This window comes from Phoca vitulina, unplaced genomic scaffold, assembly GCF_004348235.1.
Source record: "Phoca vitulina isolate PV1807 unplaced genomic scaffold, GSC_HSeal_1.0 scaffold72, whole genome shotgun sequence".
Lineage (NCBI taxonomy): Eukaryota > Metazoa > Chordata > Mammalia > Carnivora > Phocidae > Phoca > Phoca vitulina.
The window spans coordinates 7,408,904-7,433,742 of record NW_022589775.1 but is presented as its reverse complement, the minus strand read 5'-3'; the positions used below and the strand labels follow the sequence as shown (position 1 = coordinate 7,433,742).

Sequence of the window (24,839 nt, the reverse complement as noted above, 5' to 3'; positions counted from 1 at the left end):
CTTCTCTGACTCACTCATGTTTTTGGATTGAAGGTGCAGGCCATTCCCAGATCCCTCATACATCTCAAGCTAAAGTTTATTAAACTGTGATTTGAGGCCTATTCTATTCTATCCTATTGTATTCATGAAATCGGCTTAGTCATTTGTGACCTGCAATTTAAAAAAACAAAGAAGAGTTTAGAAAGCATCAAAGCGTATCACGCAAAAAAAGGATTAACACTATTTTATAATTTTAAAAAATATTTTCAGTTGTGTGTGTGTTATGCTGGGTCAAAATGTAAAATGTTTTCCTTACTCTGCATTGTAATCAAACCAGTTTGAAAGCCCCCCACTGAAGCCTTCCAGGAAGGCGTGAGTGGTAAATACTAGGGCAACGGTGGCCGTGGGACTTGCATATCCTGGAATCGCTGATGCTGAAGCCCCAAAGTTAAACCACGAAAGAAAATGATTTTCAAATATAAATTCCACCTTTTTCCATAACTTGTGAATTCCCGTGCCCTTCTACACCAAACAGAGAAGCAGCAGTGAGGAAATCTCAATTTAGATTGAGATTGGAAATTCATGATCTCGAGATACCATCAGCTCTGGTGCTGATAAACCTTGGCACTGCTCTTTAATCCATGATGATGGGAACACTCAAGGTGATGAAAGGTGTGAAGCGGAAACCGGGTTACAGATGCTCACAGAATCCCCGCTGACCCCCCCGCCCAGTATCCTAACATACCAGGAACTAACAGAGGAGGGAAAATTTAAGTGGTGACTAAGCAATGTTTAGAATGCCCTTCACCCGTTCACTGGAATCTTAATTCAACAGTTTAAACCTAAAGCCAAGAAAAGCTTTGTTTTCTTTTGCTAAACAAAAAGAACACTGAGTCTGACCCTGACATTGGAGGGTTTGATTTTGGTGAGTCACATCCGCACTGGGATGAGGTTTTCGATGCCTTTTATGAGTAAACGCTAAATCCCACCAACACCAAAATAATGCCTTACTTCAAAGGCCCAGAATGAAAGATGGCCTTTGATGCAGAACAGAGGGTGCGGGTAGACACACCAAAAGAGCCCGAGCCCCCTTCCAACTGCGAGAATACTGAAGAATGTTAAGAATGCCTTCCAGTGGCAGAGCTCACCAAAAAGGATGAAGACCAAGCCTTATCTAGCAAACTGGAAGTTTTCTAACAGGATTGGCTGGTTTGCTTGCTTGCTTGCTTGCTTTCTTCCTTTCTTCCTTCCTTTCTTTCTTTCTTTCTTTCTTTCTTCTTCCTTTCTTCCTTCCTTCTTCCTTTCTCTTTCTTTCTTTCTCTTTCCTTCTTTCCTTCCTTCCAACCTTCCTTCCTTATTTTCTTCCTTCCTTCCTTCCTCCCTCCCTCCTTTCTTTCTTTCCTTCCTTCCTTCCTCCCTTCTTTTTTCTTCCTTCCTTCCTCCCTCCCTCCCTCCTTTCTTTCTTTCTTTCTTTCTTTCTTTCTTTCTTTCTTTCTTTCTTTCTTTCTTTCTTTCTTTCTTTCTTTCTCTATCAGAATTTTTAAAAAATTAGAAGAGACTTTTTAAGGTCTGTCATGAAGTGCATTTATTAGCCACCACCTCTCTGATGTACTAAGGCCCATTCATTAAAGGAGGCCTCGATGCTGGCCAAACTCACCCAGAGTAACACAACACCTGTACTCTAAGGCCTCCGCTGATCCTGTCCCCAGAATATGGGCCAATCATCTGGAATGGAGGGGCCTGTGAGTGTCACATTACATGCTTGGGGTTACTGCTGTGTGATGTTGAGTCACTTGGTTCCTTGGGAATGTGCTAATTCACTGTCACCTAAGAGTGACACTTCTGGGTCCTAAAAACAACGGGACCACTAACAGATTGCTACTTTGGATAGAGAAAGAGAATTTGTTTTAGAGCTGGGTGAGAGTGCTCAATGGTCTCAGATTAGAAAAGGTGGGGGGAGACTTCCAGAAGGGTTGCCATCAGCCCCATGAGTGTGGACGGGGAGAGTGACAGGAGCCTGGGCAGAGGGACAGCCAGGACTCTTCCTCAAGGACAACAGTAACAAAGTCTCCCTCCTAATACTGCCAAGCCGGGGACTAGGTGGGGCCTCCCTAATGACACAGATATGCCCCTGCATATCCGCAGGGGGCCCTTCTAAGCAGGGTGGGGAGGGTGACCTGCCATGATGAGAATGTGTGATTACTGATGTTACTTTTGACGATCACACACGGCGATATTATCAACATGCAGAGAGAGATTTAGTCACTTCTAATGTGTTTTTTTAAATTCTCTACAGACAGTGTGTCCTGTTATTGCCTGCACCCTGGGCAGACCTCACCCCAGCCCCCCAACACCTGGTGTCTCACTGCCTTTCGGTCATTCATATCCTCAGCAAGGATGACTTTAATCTGCCTACTGGAACGACGGCCACCAGTCACTGAGGGCACCTGCGTGACAAGTCCTGTGCTAAGCATCTTACCAAAGGCACTGTAGCTTTAGTCTACACAACACTGTACTTATACACTCTTTACCACAGCCCCGTGCGGGAAGCGCATTATCTTCACTTGACAGTTGAATCACAGACCTGACGCTGGAAGTTTCCCTATAAAATAGCTCCCCGACCACCAACAAGCCAGCCCTGGTTGGCAGCGTTCGCCCAGCTCCCTGGTGTAAATGCTCCCGCAGTGGCAGACTTCACGGGGCGGCCGGAGCCGGGAAGAGATGCGCATAGTTGGCTCTCAGGATGAGGGCTGGGTCCCCGCACTCCTGGGTGCAGCAGGGTTCCCCTTCGGACAATCAGTGTCACACTTGGGCTGGCACCGGACACAGAGAGCCTCCGAGGTGAGAGGACTGCAGAAAAAGAGGCGGGAGGGTGGGGAAGCCCCTCCCTTCCTCCTTCACCTCACAGCAGGGACAGGAGCATCTCCTAACCTGCACAGCCTCAGGTCACCGAGGCCCATGTTACCCAAGGTGCTCTGGTCTGAACGACTGCATCCCCCTTCAACTCAGGTTGAAATCCTAACGCCCAGCTGGATGGTGTTAAGGGGTGGGGCTTTGGGAAGGTGCTTTGGTCATGAGGGTGGAGCCCCCAGGGATGAGTGCCCTTCGTGAACGAGACCCCCAGAGAGATTCCTCGTCCTTTCTGCCAAGGTGGTTATGGCAAAAAGACAGCCAACGGTGAGAAGGTGGGCCCTCGGCAGACACCAAATCTGCCAGCACCTCGGTCTTGGTCTTCCCAGCCTCCAGAACTATGAGAAATAAACTTCTGTTGATTATAAGCCTCCCAGTTTATGACATTTTGTTATAATAGCTCGAACAGACTAAGACACAAGGGCTCTGCCCCTAATCTGTTACCACACAGGGCAGCCAGAGGGGACTTTAAAAACCCAGCCACACACCCTCCCTGCTTAAAGAAAGAATCCACCTCCTTCCTCAGCTATCAGGGCTCGCGGATCCTGCCCCAGCTCCCTGGCCAATGCTCTTGCTTGCTCCCCAGAGCCCCCTGCTCCCTCTGGCCACAGGCTTCCGTATGGAGTGCTCCTGTGCCCGCCCCCGATCCCCCAGTCCTCAGCCCCATCACCCGACAGGAACGCCTCCCCTGCACCCCTGCCAGGGCCAATTCCTCCCGGAGCAACCTGCACAGTACCGAGACAGCAGGGCTCCTGCTGAGATGTTTTCTGGACAGATCTGATCTTTCTGGAGAAAGGTGATATTTGTTAGAACCTAAAGGACAGGAAGGAACCAGCTGTGTGAAGACGTCAGGAAGTGCTCGCTGGATGAAGGACCGTTGGGAGCTGTCCCAGGTAGAACCACCATCTGAGAAACTTCCAGAGAACACGAGAGTTCTCTTCATACCCAACAGCTGGCCTGACACTTGTGCACAGGAGATGCTTAATAAGTATTTTGCTGAAACGAGATTAGCGATCAGACCTAATTGCTCGGTGCAGGAATAAGGCTGGTGGCCTGGCACTGACTTAGACTCGAGGTTCTGCCACCTCACGAGGGCCTTTTTCCTTCTCTTAGAGCCTGGTCCTTCGCAACTTTTTATTACAAAAAACTTCCGACGTATAGGAAATGTGGGAGATTATCACAAGCGACGGGCATATTTCCCACCACCCAGATTCTCCAATCCTTAACGTTTTGAACAAGGGCCACTTTAAAAAAGGGTTGTCTTTCCCGCCATGGAAGGAGGACGGCCGTTTTTGAGACTTAGCCACGGGAAGGACATGACTGAGAACACGGAGATCTGGAAGGGATGTTCCCAAGTGAGGCAGGAGTTGACAAGAATTCCTGGGGAGGGCCCAGCTGGGGTGTCAAGTTCGGGCCCGCTTGTGGGTGTTTGTGATCATGTGCACGTGTGAGTATGCGTGTGACAGTGGGTCTGCGTGTAATAGCACACACAGGCGTGCTATTGTGTATGTACGAGTGACCGTGCGTACGTTGTAAGCGTGTGAAGGTGTGTATGTGCGTGTGAGTGTGAATGTGTGTTTGAACACACAGGCTGGGGGAAGAGGCAGAGGGGCAGTTCTGAGGTATCTGGGCCCAGCAAGGAAAGGGTTTAAGACGGAATGCTAGATATTTGTTGAAAGGTTCCCATGCTTTCTCTTCAAGCGCGCACTTGAGACCACGCACGACACACGTGGGACCCAAAGCCTCACCCGCCCCCGGCACCCAGCCTGCCCGTGTCTTGGGAAGATGCTGGGCTCCAGAGGCAGAAACCAACTGAGAACAAAATGCAAAAAAACAAAAACAGTGTGTTGGGATGGCAATGCAGAATTTTTTCAAATGATTATTCCTTCAGTATAATCCTTTGGTTAAATGTTGTTGCTATAACGCTGCTTTCTTTTCAACAAGGATTACCAGGAGCCTCTAATGTTGCCCTTACCTATGGTTTCTCTCGGGCTGGGCCGCCACATCTATAAGGGTGACCTACTCGCTAAAAAGCCGTTCCTTTTGGCCTGCAGTGGGTTGATCACAAAACTAATGTGCGTTTCAGGTGACACAGTCAACGGAGAGAAATGCAAAAATCAGAGTAGAAGAGGTTGCTCCAGCCAGAAACCCTTCCGCTTTCTTTCTCCAGGAAGAGACACTGGGTACAGAGCCCCTGCTTCGGTGAAAGCAGAAGAGGCGATTCATAAAGATCTGGAACCCGGGGCTCCAGGGGCAGCCGTGCCCTCTCGTGAGAGCAAGCAGCCCCGCAGCTGGGGGTGGGCTTCCTCTGAAAAGGAGAACTGGCTCCTCGTTTGGGGGAAAAGCATACCTTTAGCATGGGTACAACTGAGGTTTACATATCAGGAAGGACATTTTCAATTCAGGGATTCGTAAGAATGCATGCAGATATACGGGTGTACACGCACACACACAAATACACACAACTATTCACGCAAATACCCACAAACTATTACAAAAATGGGTAGGACATCTCTATTAACAAGTTTCTAAGTGGGACAAATACCAACTGGCAGAGAATCTCCACGAGGGCTGTGAATGAAACAGGGAACCCGCACCCCAAACACGCTGTCCCCCTCAGACGTTACTTACTAGGCTGGCATTTAAAGGAGACCAGGAGGTATTTACTGCTTCCTGGGCAAAGGTCAGGTCCAAAAACACGGCTATTGACCAGGAGGTGGCAGGCCCGCTGGTTCTGGCATTCGTCCAGCACCTTCTAAAATGAGGGGGTAGAAAAGGGATAGGCTTGAAAACCACATGCAGCGTCTGGGAGACCCCACACCCGGGCGGCTCTGGGCTCCAAGAAGGGAAGAGACACCTGTCTGTCCGGCCTGGGGTCCGCATGAAGAATCTTCGAGCGGCCATGAGCTGTGTCTAAGGTGAGATCAGGTCGGCTCCCTGCCTCCCTGTCTTTCCCAGAACAGGACACCTGACCCACCAGTGGCAGACCCCCAGCCGAAGACCAGCCTCCAGTCAGCCTCAGCTGGAAGTGCTGCCGATGGTTTTGGCAAAAGTACCGCATGGGGGAGGCTCCAGGAAATATGAGCAAGATCCGAGAAACTCAGAGCGTGGGCGAGACGGGCCTCAGAGGTCCCTTCTGGGAGGGCTGGGACAGCGCCGTGGGGATCAGGGATCACAGCCGTATCTCTCCAGCCTTGGAAATGGCCGGGCACCGACCACAGAGAACTCAGCATTCGGGGGAGGCCTTGGAGACGCAACCCAAACACGGGCCAACTGATAAAAATTAAGAAGCTGATTCCCACCCTCACCAACCTCCAGGGCACAGGACCCACTGGTTCCCTTTGGAGCAATTTTCTTCATGGAATGCTCAGGCTTTGCTGTTGAGCATTTGGCTTACACGTGTTCCTTCAAGTGTCTCTTGCTCTCAATTTTTTTCTGGGCAGTTCACCCCTTCGGTTTTTGTTTTGTTTTGTTTTGTTTTGTTTTTTGCTTGTTTGTTTCCACAAAGCTACTCTTTTTTTCTTTAAAGATTTTATTTATTTATTTGACAGAGAGATAGACAGAGCCAGAGAGCACAAGCAGAGGGAATGGCAGAGGGAGAGGGAGAAGCAGGCTCTGCACTGAGCAGGGAGCCCAATGCGGGACTTGATCCCAGGACCCTGGGATCACGACCCAAGCAGAAGGCGGATGCTTAACCAACCCCTACATGGGGTCCCAGCAGGGCCTAGCGCCTCGCTTCTGCTCTTCTACTTCCCAAATGGAGCAAACCCTGCCCATGACAGTCACAGAAGCCTTACACTCTATGGCTGTTAAAAGGACCCCAAGTCCAGTGGACATTTCCCAAGAATGTACTGGACTGAATTTAGCACAGATTCCCGAGCCTGAGTCTCCGTGTTCCTATAGTGGCTCATGGCGTATGTCCACGGAGGAGGCTGGCCCCACCAGCTATCCCTTCAGGGGCCCAGCGGATGTGTATGAAATCAGGAAACATGCCCAGAGAAACCCTGAGGACCCCCCCACAGACACACAGACACAGATGACGGGACACATTCTCGTGGCCGAGGGTCATCGTGAAATGACTCAGCCCTTGGGTGGCTCCACGTACGTATTACAACCACAGAGTGGGACTCAAGGCAGGGCTGTTTCCAAACGGTGTCACGGCTGAAAAATGCACGGGGGAGGGGGGCTTCCTGGTGACACTCAGCCATGGGCCAGATCAGCTGAGGGGCTCCTGGGTGGACAGCGACACCTGCTCTCTCCCGAGTTGGGCACCTTCACTCTGAGGTAGAGGAAGCCCCTTCCCACGGTCCCCAAGGCCAGTCAAAAGACACAGAATAAAGGCTCTCTTGATCTCTGGATGAAAGAGAAGCGCACGGGGATACTTCTGGCAAACAAACCTTCCACACAACTTCAGAGCTGTGTTCACAAATGCTAACTTGTCTGCTTGGCTATGGAAACATCCTCTTCCCTCGGGCCTGCCTGGCAGAGCCAGGCACCCATGTTGGAGGGTGAGGGTGGTGCCCAGGCTTTGGAGCTGCCAGGGGTTCATCCTTTCACAAAGCAGGCACTCCCGTCCTATTGGCACTGGCTAATGTTCCTTTTATGCACCCAGGACAGCAACAGATGGCCTGGGTACCAGGGATGGGTGGGCAGGGAAGTTGGGGTGAGGACTGGGGGCAGGCCAACAGGAATACGGCTCCTGCAGGGGCGGCCAAGGGGCAGGAATGGGGTGGGGGGCACACAAGGAAAGTGCTTGTCCCCAGAAGAAACATGTGGCCTCTCCTCAGGATGTGGAACCCACATCCAGGGAATGCACTCAAACATATTCCTTTGGCTACTCAGCGGGTATCTTTACCAATCACATGACTACACAGATACTACGATGCTTGGGATGGAAGCAACAAATGGTGTGAGAAATAGGAAAATCTTTACGTTATCATATTATTTGTGCTTCTCCTCTTTGGGCCTCTGGGAGAGCTACACAGCCTTATGCTAATCCCATCACTCCTTAGTCTTCCTCATAAATTTATCTTTACCCATATTTCCTGTGGCTGAAAAAAATCAAAGAGCCAGGAGTAGTCTAAAATCCCCATTGAAATATTAGCTCTGACCTCCTCCTATACCAAATCTTTCCCTAATGCCAATTAAAAAAAAAAAAAGAAAGACTTAGCCACCCTCCACAAATTCCTGGTACTGTCCAATAGAAGAACAAATCAGCAGAGGCTGCCCAAAGTAGCTCAGAACCAGAATGATGTCATCATTCACAACTGGAGAAGCAAACCATCTTTTATTTATTTATTTTATTTTTTAAAGATTTTATTTATTTATTTGACAGAGAGAGAGAGAGCGAGAGAGGGAACACAAGCAGGGGGAGTGGGAGAGGGAGAAGCAGGCTTCCCGCCAAGCAGGGAGCCTGATGCGGGGCTCAATCCCAGGACCCCGGAATCATGACCTGAGCCGAAGGCAGACGCCCAAGGACTGAGCCACCCAGGTGCCCTGCAAACCATTTTTTAAAGAACAACTGTGATTGAGGTTTCCCTCCCTCCAGTGCATTCCCTGAGAAGTTGATCATGACCTTGGCTGTTGGCCTCACAGAGACCTTGTCGTTTCCACTAAAGCATCCGCACTCTTCCCTCTCTGCTGGGGTATTGACAGGAGGGGTGGTCCTGGAGGTCAAAGCCCAACGTGACTGTACTTGGCTTTACTACAGTGGGGAGTGTGCCTCCGGATAAATTCATATTGCAAGTGTTTTACGGGAGCTCTCCAGGAAGCAGGAATTCCATTTAGACTTGTTTGGTGAAGAATCCTTTTGAGAAGCAAATAATAGGTCACCCGTGAAATTGGTGATTTGTATGAACTGGGGTTTTCATGGATCAGGTTTGCTTTAAGTGAACTATGTAATCACAAGCATATATACAGAGAGAGAGAGAGAGAGAGAGAGAGATGGGGAGAGGGAGAGAGGGAGGGAGGGAGGGAGAGAGAATGAGAACCATTTTATCATCTTAAAGCAGCTACGAAGGGCGGTACCTGCAATGTGGTGGGTGCCACACAGGCTAGGCTGTCTTCCCTCTGGGAGGCAGGCTGCTGGGCACTACACATTTGGTAATCCTGCCCATAAAATGCCGATTGGACACTTATCGTAGAATGCCGAGGGCACTGTAGATTCAAACGGTCCCCATCACAGGCATAGGCGGTGTGGTTTTGCAGGAGTTTGGTTAGATAACCTGGAAAATATTCAGCTGGGTTACAAGAGGCCCAGGAACCCACCACTCCTTCACAGCTTTCTGAACAGGGGGACCTCGGCTCCCCCGGGGGGAAGGGGCTGGTCAGTCAGAAAGATGGGGGGCGGAGCTTCCTTAGCAGCTCCCATGGAGAAGACCCCAAACTGGGCTCGAGGTGAGGCTGAAGGAGCAAGTGCCAGTTTTCCCATCTGGGTTGTAAACCTTGGTCTGGAATGGCCCGTTGGAAGGCTCAGAGGGCTCGTTCCCTTTGGGATTGGCCAGGAGCCAAGAAATCCTGAAGCATCTCTATAAAGCTGGAAAAAAATTCCAAGTGGGTGTCCCTTGGGCATATAGATGCCTGTCCCTGAAGAGATTTGGGTTCTCTGATCTCCCACTAGCTAGGCCGGGCCTTCCTGGAGGGAGGGGATGCCATTTTATTTTGGGGTCACTACTCCTGGGCACTGGAAAGAAAAGGCAGGGCATCCTGCATGGGGTAAGGGTCTGCTCTGAAGGGAGGGGAAGGGGTGGATGGTGGGGCTCTGTTATAGGCTGACCAGTGTCCCACAAGTTCATGTTCACCAGGAACTTCAGATGCCCCCTTATTTGGAAATAGGGTCCTTGCAGTTGTAATTAGTCAAGATGAAGTCATACTGGAGTAGGCCGGTCCTTGACAGGTGTGACAATGTCCTTATAAGAAGAGAAGAGACAGAGGGAAGACAGCCATGTAAAGACTGGAGTGATAACATCTAAAAGCCAAGGAACCCAAGGATTGCTTGCAGCCACCATGAACTGGAAGAAGCAAGGAAAGATCCTACCGTAGGACCTTCCAGAGGCAGCCCAGCCCTGCCACACCTCGACCTCAGGCTCCTGGCCTCCAGAGCCCAGAGGGAATGGATTTCTGCTGTTTTCAGCCACCCCAGCCTGTGGTCCTTTGTTACAGCAGCCCCGACAAACTCATACAGGCTCCCTGTCCCAGCGTCCCTGGCTACTTCTCAAACAGGCTGGACAAGCCACAGGGCCTTGGGCTCTGAGGAGCCGTGTGCATGGCCTGGCAGGTGTGGGTGGCCTGGACCACTTCTCAGAAAGGAGGAAGGAAGGTTCATCTGAAATGTAGATTCCTTTCCTCCTTCTCACACCTCATGAGGTCAGTTGCAAGGCAGCTGGGAGGGAAGCCAGGGACTTTCTGGTGAGGTGTGTGGGAGCCGGGTTTGGCAGCCCTTGGCCTCTGAGGGGGCGGAGGGGTGCGGAGGAAGGCAGTTTCAGAACTCCCCTATTCCCACACAGACGGCCCGGGCTTAAGTTGTCCCTGCTGAAGTTTCAAAATCCTCTCTGACCATGATTTTCTGCAAAGGGCACCCACTGCAGCTCCCTGGCCTTCCTTGAAAGTCACAGTGAAAGGGACCATGACATCTGCCATAGGTTTGTCACACTTGCCAACCTGAAGGTGAAGAGTGGGAGCGCCCACCTTCACATGTAACCCAGACCTGAGGTCTCTCACTGCAACTCCCTTTTTCCTCCCCACCCTTGAAAGAAGAAAGCCAAGAAGTCGGCTACCCTGAATTGGCTTCCCTTGGAGAAGTGGACTCTAGCGAGAGCAGCAAAACTGACATCAGGCACTGGGGCTGTGAGTCAGGGTCCTGCTTATTGGAACAATGTCCTCACTCTCACCGTGCTCCCCACCAGCCACCGAGAGAGGCCGGGCAGAGACCCCTCAGTGGTCCAATGGCAGGTCAGCATCTTCCTGCAGGACACACAGGTGGACCCTGATAAAGCCATGAGTTGTGAAAATTCCAGCCTCCTTTGTGGGATCTCAGCTCCCCCTTATGAGCCACACCAGGGAACTCAGAGTCAACCTGATGCTTCCCCAGGCCAGCACCCACCCCGAAGCTCCTGAGGCTGGTACCCCTACCCTGCACCTCCTCAAATTCATCATTAAAACTTTTTTGTCCACCCATCACCACATCATTCACCAGGACCATGCCAGATGACCAGCTGACTAGAATGTTAAATTATTCCTGGGAGCACGACTTCGGCTTGATGGCTCATCCAACAGGCCATGTGTGACTCTATCTAGATGAAGGAAATGAGAAGGGGTGTTGGAGGCAGAAGACGGAAGGGGCCTGGGTCCCAGATTCATGGAGAAGATTAGCGGAGCCTTCTCCACAAACTGGTATATGAATGGAAAAGCCATTACCTTTCTTCTCTCTATTTGTCATGTAGTCTGTCCCCAGTGAACAGAACTTGATCTCTGTGGGGCCATTTGCATCAAAACATGACACAAGTGCATTGCAGTGGCCTGAGCCCCGCTGCTTGCCATGCTTGTTTTCGGAGAGCGATATTCTGGAGGCAGAAGCTCAATGCAAAGAATGGCCTCTGGAGGCCTTCTGGGCCCTTCTGCCGGTATGTCAGTTCTAACACCATGAGGTACAAAGAAGATACTCCAGCAGTAAAATCTGCTCTGGAGTCAGTCCAATTCCTTCTTCAAAAACCTATGCCTGTGTCCAGACAATGGAATATTATTCAGCACTAAAATGAAATGAGTTATGAAGCTGCAAAAAGACATGGAGGAAACGTCAATGCATAGTATCAAGTGAAAGAAGCCAATCTGAAAAGGCTACAGACTCTATGAGTCCAATGACATGGCATCCTGGAAAAGGCAAAATTATGGCGATGGTAAAAAAAAGAACAGTGGTTGTCGGAGGTTTGGGGGAAGGGAAGGATGAGCAGGGGGAGCACAGAGGATTTCAAGGCAATAAAACTACTCTGCACAATACTCTAGTGATGGACGTAAGTCATGACACATTGTCAAAACCTACAAAACACATAACACCAAGAGTGAACCCAGAGTAAACTATGGACTTTGGTCCATATTATGACGTGTCAATGTAGGTTCATCAGTTGTAACACATCTACACTCTGATGGGGAATGTTGATGAAGGGGGAGGCTGTGCCTGCATAGGGACTACAGGTATTTGGGAATTCTCTGTATCTCCCACTCAATTTTGTCATGCACTTAAAACTGTTCTACAAATGAAAGTCTATGTAAAAGAAAAAAAATTAAAACCACCTAGGCTTCCCCAGAATAGTGTTACCTTTGGGAGGAGAGGGGTTCTTGACAGGGAGGGAACATGAGAGTGAGCTGGCAAAGCTCTTTTCTTGATCTGAAGAGTGGATACATGTTTTATTTTATAAAATTCTCCCAGCTACACATTTGTGATAGGTACACTTTTTGGTGGGTAAATAAAACTGTTTCTTTAAAAAAAAAATCTTTACCTCCAGTTATCTGACCAATGCTTTCAACCAATGAAGAAAGTCTAGACACCGTGGAGTCTATGGAGGATTGATAGGTCAAGGGCAGTGGCGGGATGCCATGTTCTACAGCCAGCCACATCCCCACTAGATGCTACTCTAGAGTGACGGCAGGAGATGCTCATGAGGACGGGCCACCGGCCCTCACACCTCAGGGTCCTCCACAGGTGCTTCCCACACCTCATTCTGATTGGCCCACCATGTCAGAAGCTGCTAAGAGGTCAGGAAGAAGGACAAATTAGAACTACCCATGGTTTTCAGCAACACAGAGGACATCAAGGGCCTTTTTGAGAGGCATTTGAGATGGTGAGTGGGGACATGAGCCAGTTTGGAAAAGAATGAAAAGTGAGCGGAAATTGAGGAAATCCCAGATGGTTCCTGTGGTACACAGAATAGCACCCCCCCCACCCCACTGATGTCCCCAGGTCCCCATCCCCAGAGCCTGGGAACATGTTCATTTACGTTGTAAAAGGACTCGGAGGTTGTGATTAAGTTAGAAATCTGGAGATGGGAGGTGATCCTGGAGGATCTGAAAGGCCCCATATAATCACCAAGGTCCTCATAAGAAGGTCAAAGTCGATGAAAGATGTGGCAGTGGAACCAGAGGTTGGAGTGATGCAGCCATGAGCCAAAGGATGCAGGTGTTTTTAGAAACTGGAAAAGTCAAGGAAACAGATTATGCCCTGAAGACCCCAAAAGAATGCAGTACAGTCGACACCTTGATTTTAGACCTCTGATCTCCAGAGCTGTAAGAAAATAAATCTGTGCTGTTTTAAGCCATCAAGCATGTGATGATCTGTTATAGCAGCCATAGGAAACAACACAGTTCATACAGATGACTCTTGCAACAACTTGGTAAAGATGAGGAGAGACACAGGGCTGAAATTATAAGAACTGATGTCCAGGGTCAGATTTTTAAATAACTGTGATTGAGTTAAAGCTAATGCACATGCGTGTGTAAATACATATGCAAACGGGCCCTAGGTCGTATGTAAATTATATTTGTTACTGTGGATTGAGGTTGAACACATTGTATTAGCAAGAGGGTGTGTGCAATGTTGGAGTATGGGCTCCAAGCCAGGAAATGAGCACCAGAGAAGCCCAAGGGAATAAGGTCTGCTGAGATCCAACAAGGTCAGAGTGGGTACGACCACACCAGCAGGCTGGAGAGGTAGGAGGTTTTGCCCAAAGTGATTTTGAGGTGGAGCAGTTGCAGATGATGGAAATGTCCAAGCGGCGGCCATGGAAGAGGGTGTGAGAAGTGGGTGGAAGGGAAGGTTGCTAGAAATGAGGGTGCCCTCTGGAACAGGCATTTCCCAGGATAAAGGTAGGAACTGGGTTTGAGCAGGAGCCTGCTGCCAAGGTTGACCTTAAACCAGGCGCAGATGACAGATGCCCCCCTCCGTCTTTCCAGTGTGCTGTCCCCTGTGAGCACACACACTCTTTCCGTTTCGTAGGGCAGAGTCAATACATAACTTAGTGTTTTAGTCTATTCAGGCTGCTGTAACAAACCACCACATCAGGGGGCTTATAAACAACAGAAATTCATTTCTCACAGTTCTGGAGGTGGAAAGCCCAAGATCAAGGTACCAGCATGATTGCAGTTTAGTTAGGTCCCTCTTCCTGGTTCGAAGCTAGCGCCATCTTGCCGTGTCCTCACATGGTGAAGGGGCTAGGGAACTCTGTGGCATCTCTTTTATAAGACATTAAAGGATTAGGGAATCTCATTCATAAAGACTCCACCCTAATGGCGTAATCACCTAATACGGTCACCTTTGGGGGTTAGGATTTCAACATATGGATTTTGGAGGGACTCTAACATTCAGACTCTAGCGCTTAGCTTCTCCACCCCTTGGTTTCTTGGCTGGTTCAAATGAGATCCCTTTTAAAGAATGACTACCCTTGTGGCTTTGTGTTCATGGTTCTCTCTGAATCAAATGCCCCATCACGCTGGATCAGTCAAAAATGCTTTATTTCTTAATAGGCTCAGCTAGAGCTCTGGGTCAAGCTGTATGTGTGTGGGCAAATATTTACTGCCCTGAAAGAAGGCAGAAGAGCAAATTGTTAAGAAATCAGTCCTTAGAGCCTGGCCTGGCCTGGAAATGGTCTGTGGATCCTTTTTTTTTTTTTTTAATTTTATTTATTTATTTATTTATTCATTCATTCATTCATTCATTCATTCATTCATTTATTCTGTGGATCCTTGTTAGCTTCACATGGTTGAGGGGCCAAGGTGCAACTTATGTTTAACTGCAAGATCCTCTCCTGATGAATCCCCACTCTGTGTACCAGCAGTTCCCACAGCAATGGCCATGGCTAGAACTTTCCTCAGAGGATCATCTTGAAAGACCTGGCTGGGTTGGGCAAATCTTAGAGTAGTTTAGATAAAGGATTTTATGTTTCCTTTTTTAAAAGATAGATGGATAATTCATGGGGAAGGAGCCCCTAAGAGTGGCAGGAGCTCTCCTCTGTCTTCAGAAAGACAAGGGGAAGTAACTCTTGAGATTCTCATCCCCATCATCTTTACAAGGAAAACCCATTTATCCAGATATGTTCCAGTGACCAGAGAATGACCAGAATGTAAAGGACCGATTTTCAGGGAACCATGGGCATGTCCCAAAGTGTTTTATGAGAGGAAGAACATTATACAGGGGAGAAAGGAGGTGTTAGGGCAAAATGAGCTTGGGGTGTATGGGTTAAAACAAAGCAAACACAATTCTTTCCCTGCAGGACTTCCCAGAGCCACAGATACACCAATGTGCATAGCAACTATCAAGCATCAGAAATAGGAGGTAGAATCCTTCACACATAATTGACCAGCACATCATTCTTTTTTTTAAGATTTACTTATTTGAGAGAGAGAGAGAGCAGGAGGGGCAGAGGGAGAGAGAGAGAGAGAGAATCCCAAAGAGACTCCACACTGAGCATGGAGCCCGATGTGGGGCTTGATCTCACGACCCTGAGATCATGACGCAGAGATCACAACCTGAGCCAAAAACCAATTGTTGGACACTTAACTGCACCACCCAGGTGCCCCCAAGCACATCATTCTTAAGGAAACATTTAGAGTTTCATAAACCACAGTCAATCCTGACAGCTGCATTTAACTTGAAAGATTTCAGAAGGCACTTCAGAGTCCCATATGGTTTCAGAATCATCATGCAGCATCAGGGGACAGGGAGGAAGAGCAGGGAGCAGAGGATTCAACGCCCGAGGGCAGGGTTCACAGTGGGATTAAAATGTGTGACTGTGCCCATCACTTCTCAGCACTGGTGTCCTCATGTTTTATGGTGAGGATCAGATGATATAACGGCACAGCATCTTTATCAGCCATAACCCACAGCAGCAGTTGAGGGGATCTTTATTGTACTGTCAACCTTGAAGAACGCAAATTTACGCAGAACTCTTTGGTGGCTTGCAAATCAAACTGCATTGCCAGTCAGCCCTGTCTGCTCTGAGCACTGATGGTAATACGTTCAACTCAGAGACAAGTACACAGCCCAGTAGCCATGCTTGTGGTCCAGAAATGTCACTGTTCAGCTTGAGGGGAAAGGAAAATTTTCCTTCCTTCCTTCCTTCCTTCTTTTCCTTCCATCCTTCCTTCCTTCATTCCTTCCTTCCTTCCTCCCTCCCCCCGTCTCCCTCCCTCCCCCCCTTTTCCCTCATCCTCTCTCCTTCTTTCTCTCTCTCTCTTTCCTTTTTTAAAATAACTAAGGTTATGGGGCACCTGGCTGGCTCAGTCAGAGGAGCATGAGACTCTTGATCTCGGGGCTGTAAGTTCGAGCCCCACGTTAGGTGTAGAGATTATTTAAAAATAAAACCTTTAAAAAAATAATTAAGGTTTACAACATTACTAAGATTTAGAACAGGCCAAAGAAGCTGCAAATTCTTCCTCCTTTCTTTTCTGAAGTCAGAGCCCCTCCACAAGAGTCCAGGTTTTCCAAGACCTGATGCTGCCTGAGTCACTCTAAGCACAGGATATAAGTACATCAGTTGCTGGCCCCACATCCATGTGCTAAAATCCCCTAGTCACCAGGGTCCAATTTTCCCATCTTCCTTCTGGGAAGAGAGTGGAATTCAATTCTGTTGCCCTTGCTACCCTCCCCCACTTATTTAATGGAGAAGAACCCTCCAATCCATTAATGCTTTAGATAAGAGACTACACCCTTTTATTCACAAATACTCCAAGGTGTTTCTACGTGTTTGAAGTTCTTTTCCAGAAAAGGGTTTTTTTTTTCCCTTTTGTGTTTGTGAGTGTGTTTAGAGAATTGGCAAAAGCAGGAGCAAGGGGGCAGTCCGTGAGGTTTTAGGGCAATGAGTCAGTGTTTCTAAGAGTGCAGGAAAGGCCCCACAATGGATGAAGGGCTCATGACTGGGCACCACACACCCAAGATTGTTAAGATCAAAAAGTGAAGTTGGTTTAAGTCATTTCTCTAGGCCCAGGTTTGGCACAAGAAAGTTGAACCTGGAGGTTAATTATGAAGAAAACGAGAGCCATCAGCGTGTGTCTTAGGTGTTCAGGGGGAATTACAAACACTAGGGACTTCCAAGGATAGCTCTCTGAACTTAATAAGCTTAGATCCTGGTCCCAAAACAGACCAGAGGAGGACAGAAGGTGAACTGACGGTCTAGATGGGGTAGGGACCATACATTTCCTTCTGAGCACATGGGAGGGGCATATTTCCCACTCCCCCTTACAATCATGTGGGCCAGTGGAAAGTTCTGGCCAATGGAAAGAGGGTAGAAGTGATGTTTGCCACTTTCGGATCTGGCCCTTGAGATTCTGTGTGACCCTCCACTCCCTCTCTCCCCCCAACTGCTGTCACATGTGGAAGATAGAAGGGACAGCTCTGAGGACCCAGAAAAGATGGGGGGAGGCACAAGATGGAAGGAACCTGGGTCCCTGAATGACTGCACAGCCTCTCCCTTTTCCAATTACATTGGATCATAGCATGAGCAAGAACTAATCCTTTATTCCGTTATTCCCCTAAGATTTGGGAGTTGTTTGTTTCAGCAGCTAGCTTACCCTGTCTAATACTCCAGCATTCTATCAGTTGGTACTTGTGTTAAGTAGAAAGCTGGCAGGACTTTGAGAAGTACCAAAAACTTCCACCAAATACACCACGTTGGTTTGTGATGCATATTGTTGACACCATTCCACATGACCTTCAGTTCTCATCTGGGGAGTCATCTCTTTGAGTTAAGACCTTCCGGGCGCCTGGGTGGCTCAGTTGGTTAAGCAACTGCCTTCGGCTCAGGTCATGATCCTGGAGTCCCTGGATCGAGTCCCGCATCGGGCTCCCTGCTCGGCAGGGAGTCTGCTTCTCCCTCTGACCCTCCCCCCTCTCATGTGCTCTCTCTCATTCTCTCTCTCTCTCAAATAAATAAATAAAATCTTTAAAAAAAAAAAAAAAAAAAGACCTTCCTACAATTAAAGTGAGTTAAGTTACTAATGAGTTAAAAGGGATTAGAGGTCTCATTAATTAGTCATCACCCTCCACAACACCACTGACTTTTAAAAAATGCATTAGCAAAAGTGGAAAGCAGAGACTAGTGGGCTTGGATGGAATGCTCCCAGGCAGGCAATATACTTGCTTCTATATACTGATGGATGTGGGAGAGGGCGTGGGGCTGTGAACACACCGGTTGGCATGTGTTTCTCCACTCCATAGAGTGTTGGCCCTGGATCAGAAGCGGCAAAGCATAGAGGTGGTGGCCACAGGCTATGATATGGGGAATTCAGGCTCTGGACCTGCTCAGATCAGGTGCTTCTTTGGGGATGTTGAGTAGAACCTCTTTAGACCTCAGCTGTAAAATCAGAAAGTTAAGCCTACTTTAGAGGGTTGATGCGCAAGTGATAAGAAACAGCGTAAGTGGGGCACCTTACATGGTGGCTGGCGTATCATTTTTCTTCCCCGAGGAGAGCGTGAGTGTACTAGAAGGAAAACAGATTGGCAGTCCAATCTCTGGAAGAGAGAGCCCCAAAGAAGGCAAGGACAAGGAGCACTCTAAATCCACTTCTTCCCAGCTCCACTTTGGTTTGGCCTTGGGACAAAAGATCTGGTAAAAGAGTAGACGATGTCTGCTTTCATATTCTATAAAATTGCCCCCAAGGAGGGGCTCATCTCCATGATGGGGGGGATCATGCCATCAGTCATTTTTCCTCAGGTTTCAGGGGGCCGTGGAAGCATTTTTCAGAGAAATGAGCACAACGCTCCCTGAAAAGAACCAACTAAGTGCTAATTTGGGTAAGTTGGCTGGCTTCTGATAAGCCACTTTTCAGACTACAAATTCCTGAAATCCAGTCTCTGACCACTTTTTCTCAACAAAGTCAGCGATTCTCTTTGAGAACAAAACTGCTTGGTTTTCTTAAAGCCAAATAGAAATACTATTTCCAAAGGCATCGAACCTACAAACTTCTCATGTTCACTCTTGTTCCAAGAGCATTTAGAGGAATCCCAAAGTGTATTGATTAAAATACTCTCAAATTTCTAATCAGATACGGGAAAAATTAACCCTGGAAGTTGACTGTGAACCTTTGTCGAGTAATGTGACAATGTCCCCTGGCTCTCTCTGTGACTTTTCTGCCTTGAGAAATGAACATCCTATATCTTACAGGGGAGCCACCTGGCACCCAGTCACCAGCTTCCAGGCACATGGAGACTTTCCCATTGCCCCGAGACTTGGAATTTTTGTTTCCAATGCTAGTTTCTGGGAGTCACTTACCCAAATATCTTCTATCTTGTTACTTTCTCTCCCAATACCTCCTTGTTTTCTCTTCCTACATACCTACCCTGTGATTCATCAAGTCCCAGACTTTCCTCTTTAGAATTATATATATTTTAAGTGGATTCTTCTGTGTGGATGCCCATGTGTCAATTTACGTGTACGGATTTCAGATCCCTGTGCTTGGCTGGCTAAGCATCTGTCTACATGTGTCCATCCACTGTATGACTTTCCAACTCACTCAGAAACCCCAAGTCCTTTTGTGACTGGGGTCCCTTCTCCCTACGTGACCTCATCTCCTACCATTCTCCCGTTGGCTATGGCCACAGCGGTCTCCTTGTTTCTGAAAAATGCCACCCACACTCCCACCTCAGGATTTTGCTTTGGCTGCTCTATTCGCCTGAAACCGTCTTCTTCCAAATATCTGCTTTTTCCCTCCCTCCCTACATCCTGCCCTTTTTCAAATGTAACCTTATGAGACAGGCCTTCCCCAGCTCCTCTGCAAAACAGCACACCTTCTGCCCCACCACCCCGATTCTGCTCTATTTCACCGCATGGAGGGCTACTGTCGGCTTCTCCCCTTTTGAATGTAAGAGGGATTTTGTCTTATTTATTGCTCTGTGCCTGACACCTGAAAAAAATCTGACACACAGTAGGGGGGCCAGGAATAGTTGTTTTAAATGTGTGAGAGAGTGAGGAAGACCTGAATGCTTATAGCAACCAGCTTCACCCAGTACTTGCACATCTTAAAATTTCTATTTTCCTGATGCCTCAACATCCCACAAACAGACGATGAGCAGTGATCAGGGACATAAGGCTGGCCCCTGTTACCAGTTCCCCTTCTTGGGCTCCCTGACCATGACATAGTCACATTCAAACACACCAATAAAAAGCCTCATGCTTTTGCTTGTGTACTCCAACTAACCCTCAATAAAGGCACTTGCCTACAGGTCCTCTCCCTCTCAGCTCCCCACCTGCTTGGTTGAGCTGCTCCCTGGGCACCCCTCACATATGGTCCCCTGTGGGGCCGCCATGCCTCTCTCCTTGAAGACCTGTGAGTATAATAAACCCTTTAATTTCATATGCCTTCCCAAGTATAATTTCCATGGCCATGATGGAGTGACCCCAGGACAACTTACTCCCCAGTTTACAACACAGTAATATACTATGTTATATATACATATATGTATACATATAACATATATATACAATAATAAACATACATATTTATATACATATACACAGAAAGGAAGGGTATGAATTAATTGATTAAAAATTACTCCAAGCATGCTGTGTTGGACTTGAAATACAATCTTATGATTACACTCACTATTTTATTTTGAACAGGTCTGGTAGGAGCTCCTTCCTGCTTTTTGACCAAAGGTTTCAAATCCTATAAAAAGGAACACCTTGTTTGGTAACCAGGTACTAAACCCAGAAAGTTATTCAGTGACCAACACCTGGATTAGATTAGTGTAAAGGAAACTGGATCAATCCCCTTTTTCCTCAAGCACCTAAAAGGATTACTTTTCCTTTTCTTTAGGATGCCAAGTAACCCCCAAACGACAGAGCCACTTGGTGAGTAAGGCGGGAGAGTGCAGTGCATTTGATAACTTAATGCAACTTTTTACCAGCGCTTGAAACTCAGATATGAAATCTACACTTGATCTTTCCTGCTTGGAATTGGCCAAATTAGTGGCTCTATCCCCAGGTACAACAAAAAGCTCTCAGAAATACTCAGGGAGCTGACCAACCAGAACGCCACACACAGCCCAGCCCACAGCCGTGGGGGTGGACAGGTGCCGCCTCCCTGCCCGACCAGTAAACAGCCTTTCAACTTCAGATGGCTTACCTCCCGTCTGCCCACTGCCGAAATGTGTAGGATGATCAAGGGACATGGGATCTGTTTAAGGTTGAAATGAAGACTTCAGGGCATGCATTTTGTGTTTCATTCAGTTAATTGGAAAATTATAGAGTGATTTCACAGCTCGTAATAATGAAACTTTTTAAAAAAGATTTTATTTATTTATTTGACAGAGAGAGAGACAGCGAGAGAGGGAACACAAGCAGGGGGACTGGGAGAGGGAAAAGCAAGCTCCCCACTGAGCAGGGAGCCCGATGCAGGGCTCAATCCCAGACCCTGAGCTCACGACCTGAGCAGAAGGCAGACGCTTAACGACGTCTGAGCCACCCAGGTGCCCCACGAAACTTTTTTTTCCTTACACTTTAGAAATGATGGTGTTTGGTGAGTAGCACCATAAAACTCAGAAAGCCATTTGGAAGGTTGCAAAGATTAGATTTAGGGGCAAAACAGGTTTGCTGTACTTGTGATGGAATGCGTTTTGTTTCCTGGAACAAAACCAGAGCATGCAAATTTCTAAAAGTTGAAACAAATGTAAACAGCGTATTCCAGAGGCAGTGCTTGAGAACAGGCTGGGTGACCCTTAGGTCCCTTACAGCCTCCCCACTGGATCAGTGGAGGATCTTGGACAGGTCATCTGGCTTCCCCCTTCTTTTGCCTTAGAATTAGGGGAAGTAACCATATTTCTCCCTTTGTATTTCACAGACACAGGGGAGGCTGGACAAATGTAAAGAATTGCGGGCACCCACACAGTAATTGGGCTGGCCTGGCCTTGCTCTTGATATTCATCCTTAATTGAGTCCCTGGCATGCTCCCCCCAGGGCGGGTTTAAAACTCCCCCCCCCCCCCGCAGGCTCAGCTTCATCAAACCACCCTGGGGACCCACGCTTCCTTAATTCTGCCAGCAGCTGCTTATTTCCTCTTCTGTATCCCACCTTTGTGGACGTTTTTTTTTTTTTCTGACTGTCCTCATCGTATGCTTGTTATTCTTAATCTGTTACCTAATTTTATATACAACCATTTAGGCACCAGCTGAGTGATTACACCTCTCACTTTTGAGCGCCGTTTTGTCTCCTTTATTCTCCACCGCCCTGGAGTCCTTCTCTAGTTACTGACTCCTGGCCATCTATCTTCTGGGTGGTTAGGTTGAGGAAAATCTGACCCTGGTCCTTGGTATAGGCAGCTGATCCTCATTATTCACAGATTCTATATTTGCAAATTCACCTACTTGCTAACATTTATTTGTAACTCCCAGATCAACAGTTGCAGGGTTTTCCCAGCTCAAAACAATTTTGTCATCAACAGGCACCGTCCCACCTGAGGTGGCAGGAGACGACTCTCTGCCTTCTGGATTCAGCTCTCACATCAAAAACAAGTCCTGGGGCACCTGGGTGGCTCAGTCCATTAAGCATCTGCCTTCGGCTCAGGTCATGATTCCAGGGTCCTGGGATCGAGCCCCGCATCGGGCTTCCTGCTCCGCGGGAGTCTGCTTCTCCCTCTGCCTGCCGCTCCCCCTGCTTGTGCTCTCTCTCTCTCTCTCTCTCTCACATACACACACAAATAAATAAGTAAATAAATCTTATATACGAGATAGAGTAGGATTTACATATCCACGTGATTGCTAGCCTCCCAAATGGTTACTGTTCCTATATAATTCAAACACGCAGAATCCCTTTCTGTGATTGCCTTCAGAGCACGTCTCAATGTGGTAGAACTTTGTTTTTGATTTCTAAAAGAATATAATTATATTCATTCCTACTGTTTTTATAAAAATCTCCAAACTTTAAAAAATAAAATCCTTGCCATCTCCTAGCTCTTTATGATCCTCACACCAGCTCTCAGAGATGCCAGGGAAGTCCTTCCCTTTGACTTTGCGAAAAAGTCATACAGCCAGCTAGTGACGGGGCCAGAACAAGGCTCCACTCCGACGCCTGGTCTAGAGTCTCTTCTCCGGATTCAAGGGGCTCCTCACTAACCCTGAATCCGGGGCTCTGAATGAAGGAAGAACTGTTCACCACTTCTCCCTCTACACTTTGTTATAATATCACGCTTAATGCTGGGGTAGAGGATGCACAGATGGTATTTAAAACACCAGGGGCAGGAGGGGGGGTCAATAAAACCAGCAGGTGACTCATCCAAGAGGCCAGAGGGCTTCCAAGTGGGAGGTGACACATGCAGAAAGAGTAGGAGCCAACCAAGTGAACGTAAGCCTCAGGCATCAGGGGCAGATATGTGAAGGCTCAGAGGGCACGTGTAGACATTCTGCACAGCCAGCCAGCGTGCAGAGTATGAGGTCGGGGCAAAGACTGGAGAAGGAAGTGGTGCCTTGCTAACGAGTCTGAACTTCCATCTAAAGGCAGATGGGAGCTACTACGGGCTTTAAGCAGGGGAGTGATGCTGTTCAGATTTACAATTGAGAGAAATCCTTCTAGCAGTCCGTGTTGGATGGACTGGAGAGACCCATGATGAAATTAGGGTGGTTGCAATCCTGCTGGGGAGCACTGATGCAGGTCTTAGGGATGGGGTGGGAGCGGCTGAGACCAGAGTCAACATCACGGATGTACGACCTGAGCATTGCGTACAGCCCCACGCTCAGCCCCATGCTTGGTTTCATGCTCTGCTGTCACCATCTTGAAATTCTTCATAATTTAATCTTTGGACTCGTGTTTTATAAGTGAAGCCCGATAGGATGATGGGGGACGTGCATGGGCAGAGGAGGCACCCACACTATGAGTAGGATGATGGGGGATGTGCGTGGGCAGAGGAGGCACCCACACAGTGAGCTGCCACCATTCCTTATGCCTCGTTCTCATGGTGATTTGAGATGCCCTGAGCACAGAATTCTGGAGGACCCACAATGGCGATGCATCCAGGAAAACCCAAAGTGAGCATCAGACAGGCATATTCCATCCAGGATGGTAAACAGAGATGCGGACTGCAAGCACCGAGCCACCATAGGTTCCGCTAGAATCAGAACTGGCTTTGAACCAAGAGCGAGGCAATGGCGTTGTGAGAAAGAGGAATGACCAAGGAGCCCCATCACATCTGTCTTTACTTGTGTTACTCCCTGCGTGAGCCAGCCGCCTGTGCCGAAAACGAGGACAGGGAAGGGACAGGAAAGTAGTGGGACCTTTCAATCCTTCCTCACACACTGTAAGCCAAAGGTAGAGAGTGGTGATGAGTGTGCAGTATACGCGCACTGTAAGAGTTGGGTCATTTCTGTGATCCCATAGATGCACTCAATGCTCCTACATCTGCACTTAAAACTGGTATCACCTGGGGCCCCTGAGGGGCACAGTTGGTTGAGCGTCCAACTCTTGGTTTCAGCTCAGGTCAGGATCTCAGGGTCGTAGGATCGAGTCCCACATTGGGCTCCACGCTCAGTGCAGAGTCTGCTAGATTCTCTCCCTCCCTTGACCCCTCCCCACTCCGCTCTCTCTCTAAAAATAAATAAATAAATCTTAAAAAAAAAAAAAACTGGCATTGCACAACATGAAGATGAAGAATAAAATCCACGCTAATAACTTCAAGTGCTCATTTTCTTTACTCAGGACGACATGGAAAGCAAATATAAACACCATGAGAAGTTGGGAGAGAGATCACAGAAGGAAGGAGAAAGCTTCCTATTTTAGTGCCTTTAACAGCACATTCCCCCTGATTTTTGAGCAATGGCCCCCATGTTCACTGTGCACCAGGCCCTGCAAATTATGCAGTTGGTCCAGACTGAAATGACAGAGATTTTGGTGCTAGGAGTGGGGGCAGGTGACAAGGGCGGCGGGGGGTCGGAGGGGGTGCGGCATCAGGGACAGGGAAGACACGGCAATGACTCCAGG

The 24,839-nt window shown here is 48.2% G+C and overlaps 1 protein-coding gene across 4 annotated transcripts in view; it reads right to left on the bottom strand.

The window, feature by feature from the left end:
• The window catches only part of EVA1C (eva-1 homolog C), a 72,323-nt gene that overhangs the window by 30,090 nt on the left and 17,394 nt on the right, over nucleotides 1–24,839 (bottom strand). For 3 of the 4 annotated variants that reach the window (XM_032393291.1, XM_032393292.1, XM_032393293.1), the window contains exons 2-3: nucleotides 8,917–9,113; nucleotides 5,521–5,644 (exon numbers count right to left, since the gene is read on the bottom strand). The exons of the other annotated variant lie outside the window; for it this stretch is intronic. In XM_032393291.1, coding sequence (XP_032249182.1) covers nucleotides 5,521–5,644; nucleotides 8,917–9,113 — 321 coding nt within the window. The remainder of the gene's footprint in view (nucleotides 1–5,520; nucleotides 5,645–8,916; nucleotides 9,114–24,839) is intronic. 4 annotated transcript variants of the gene reach the window in all.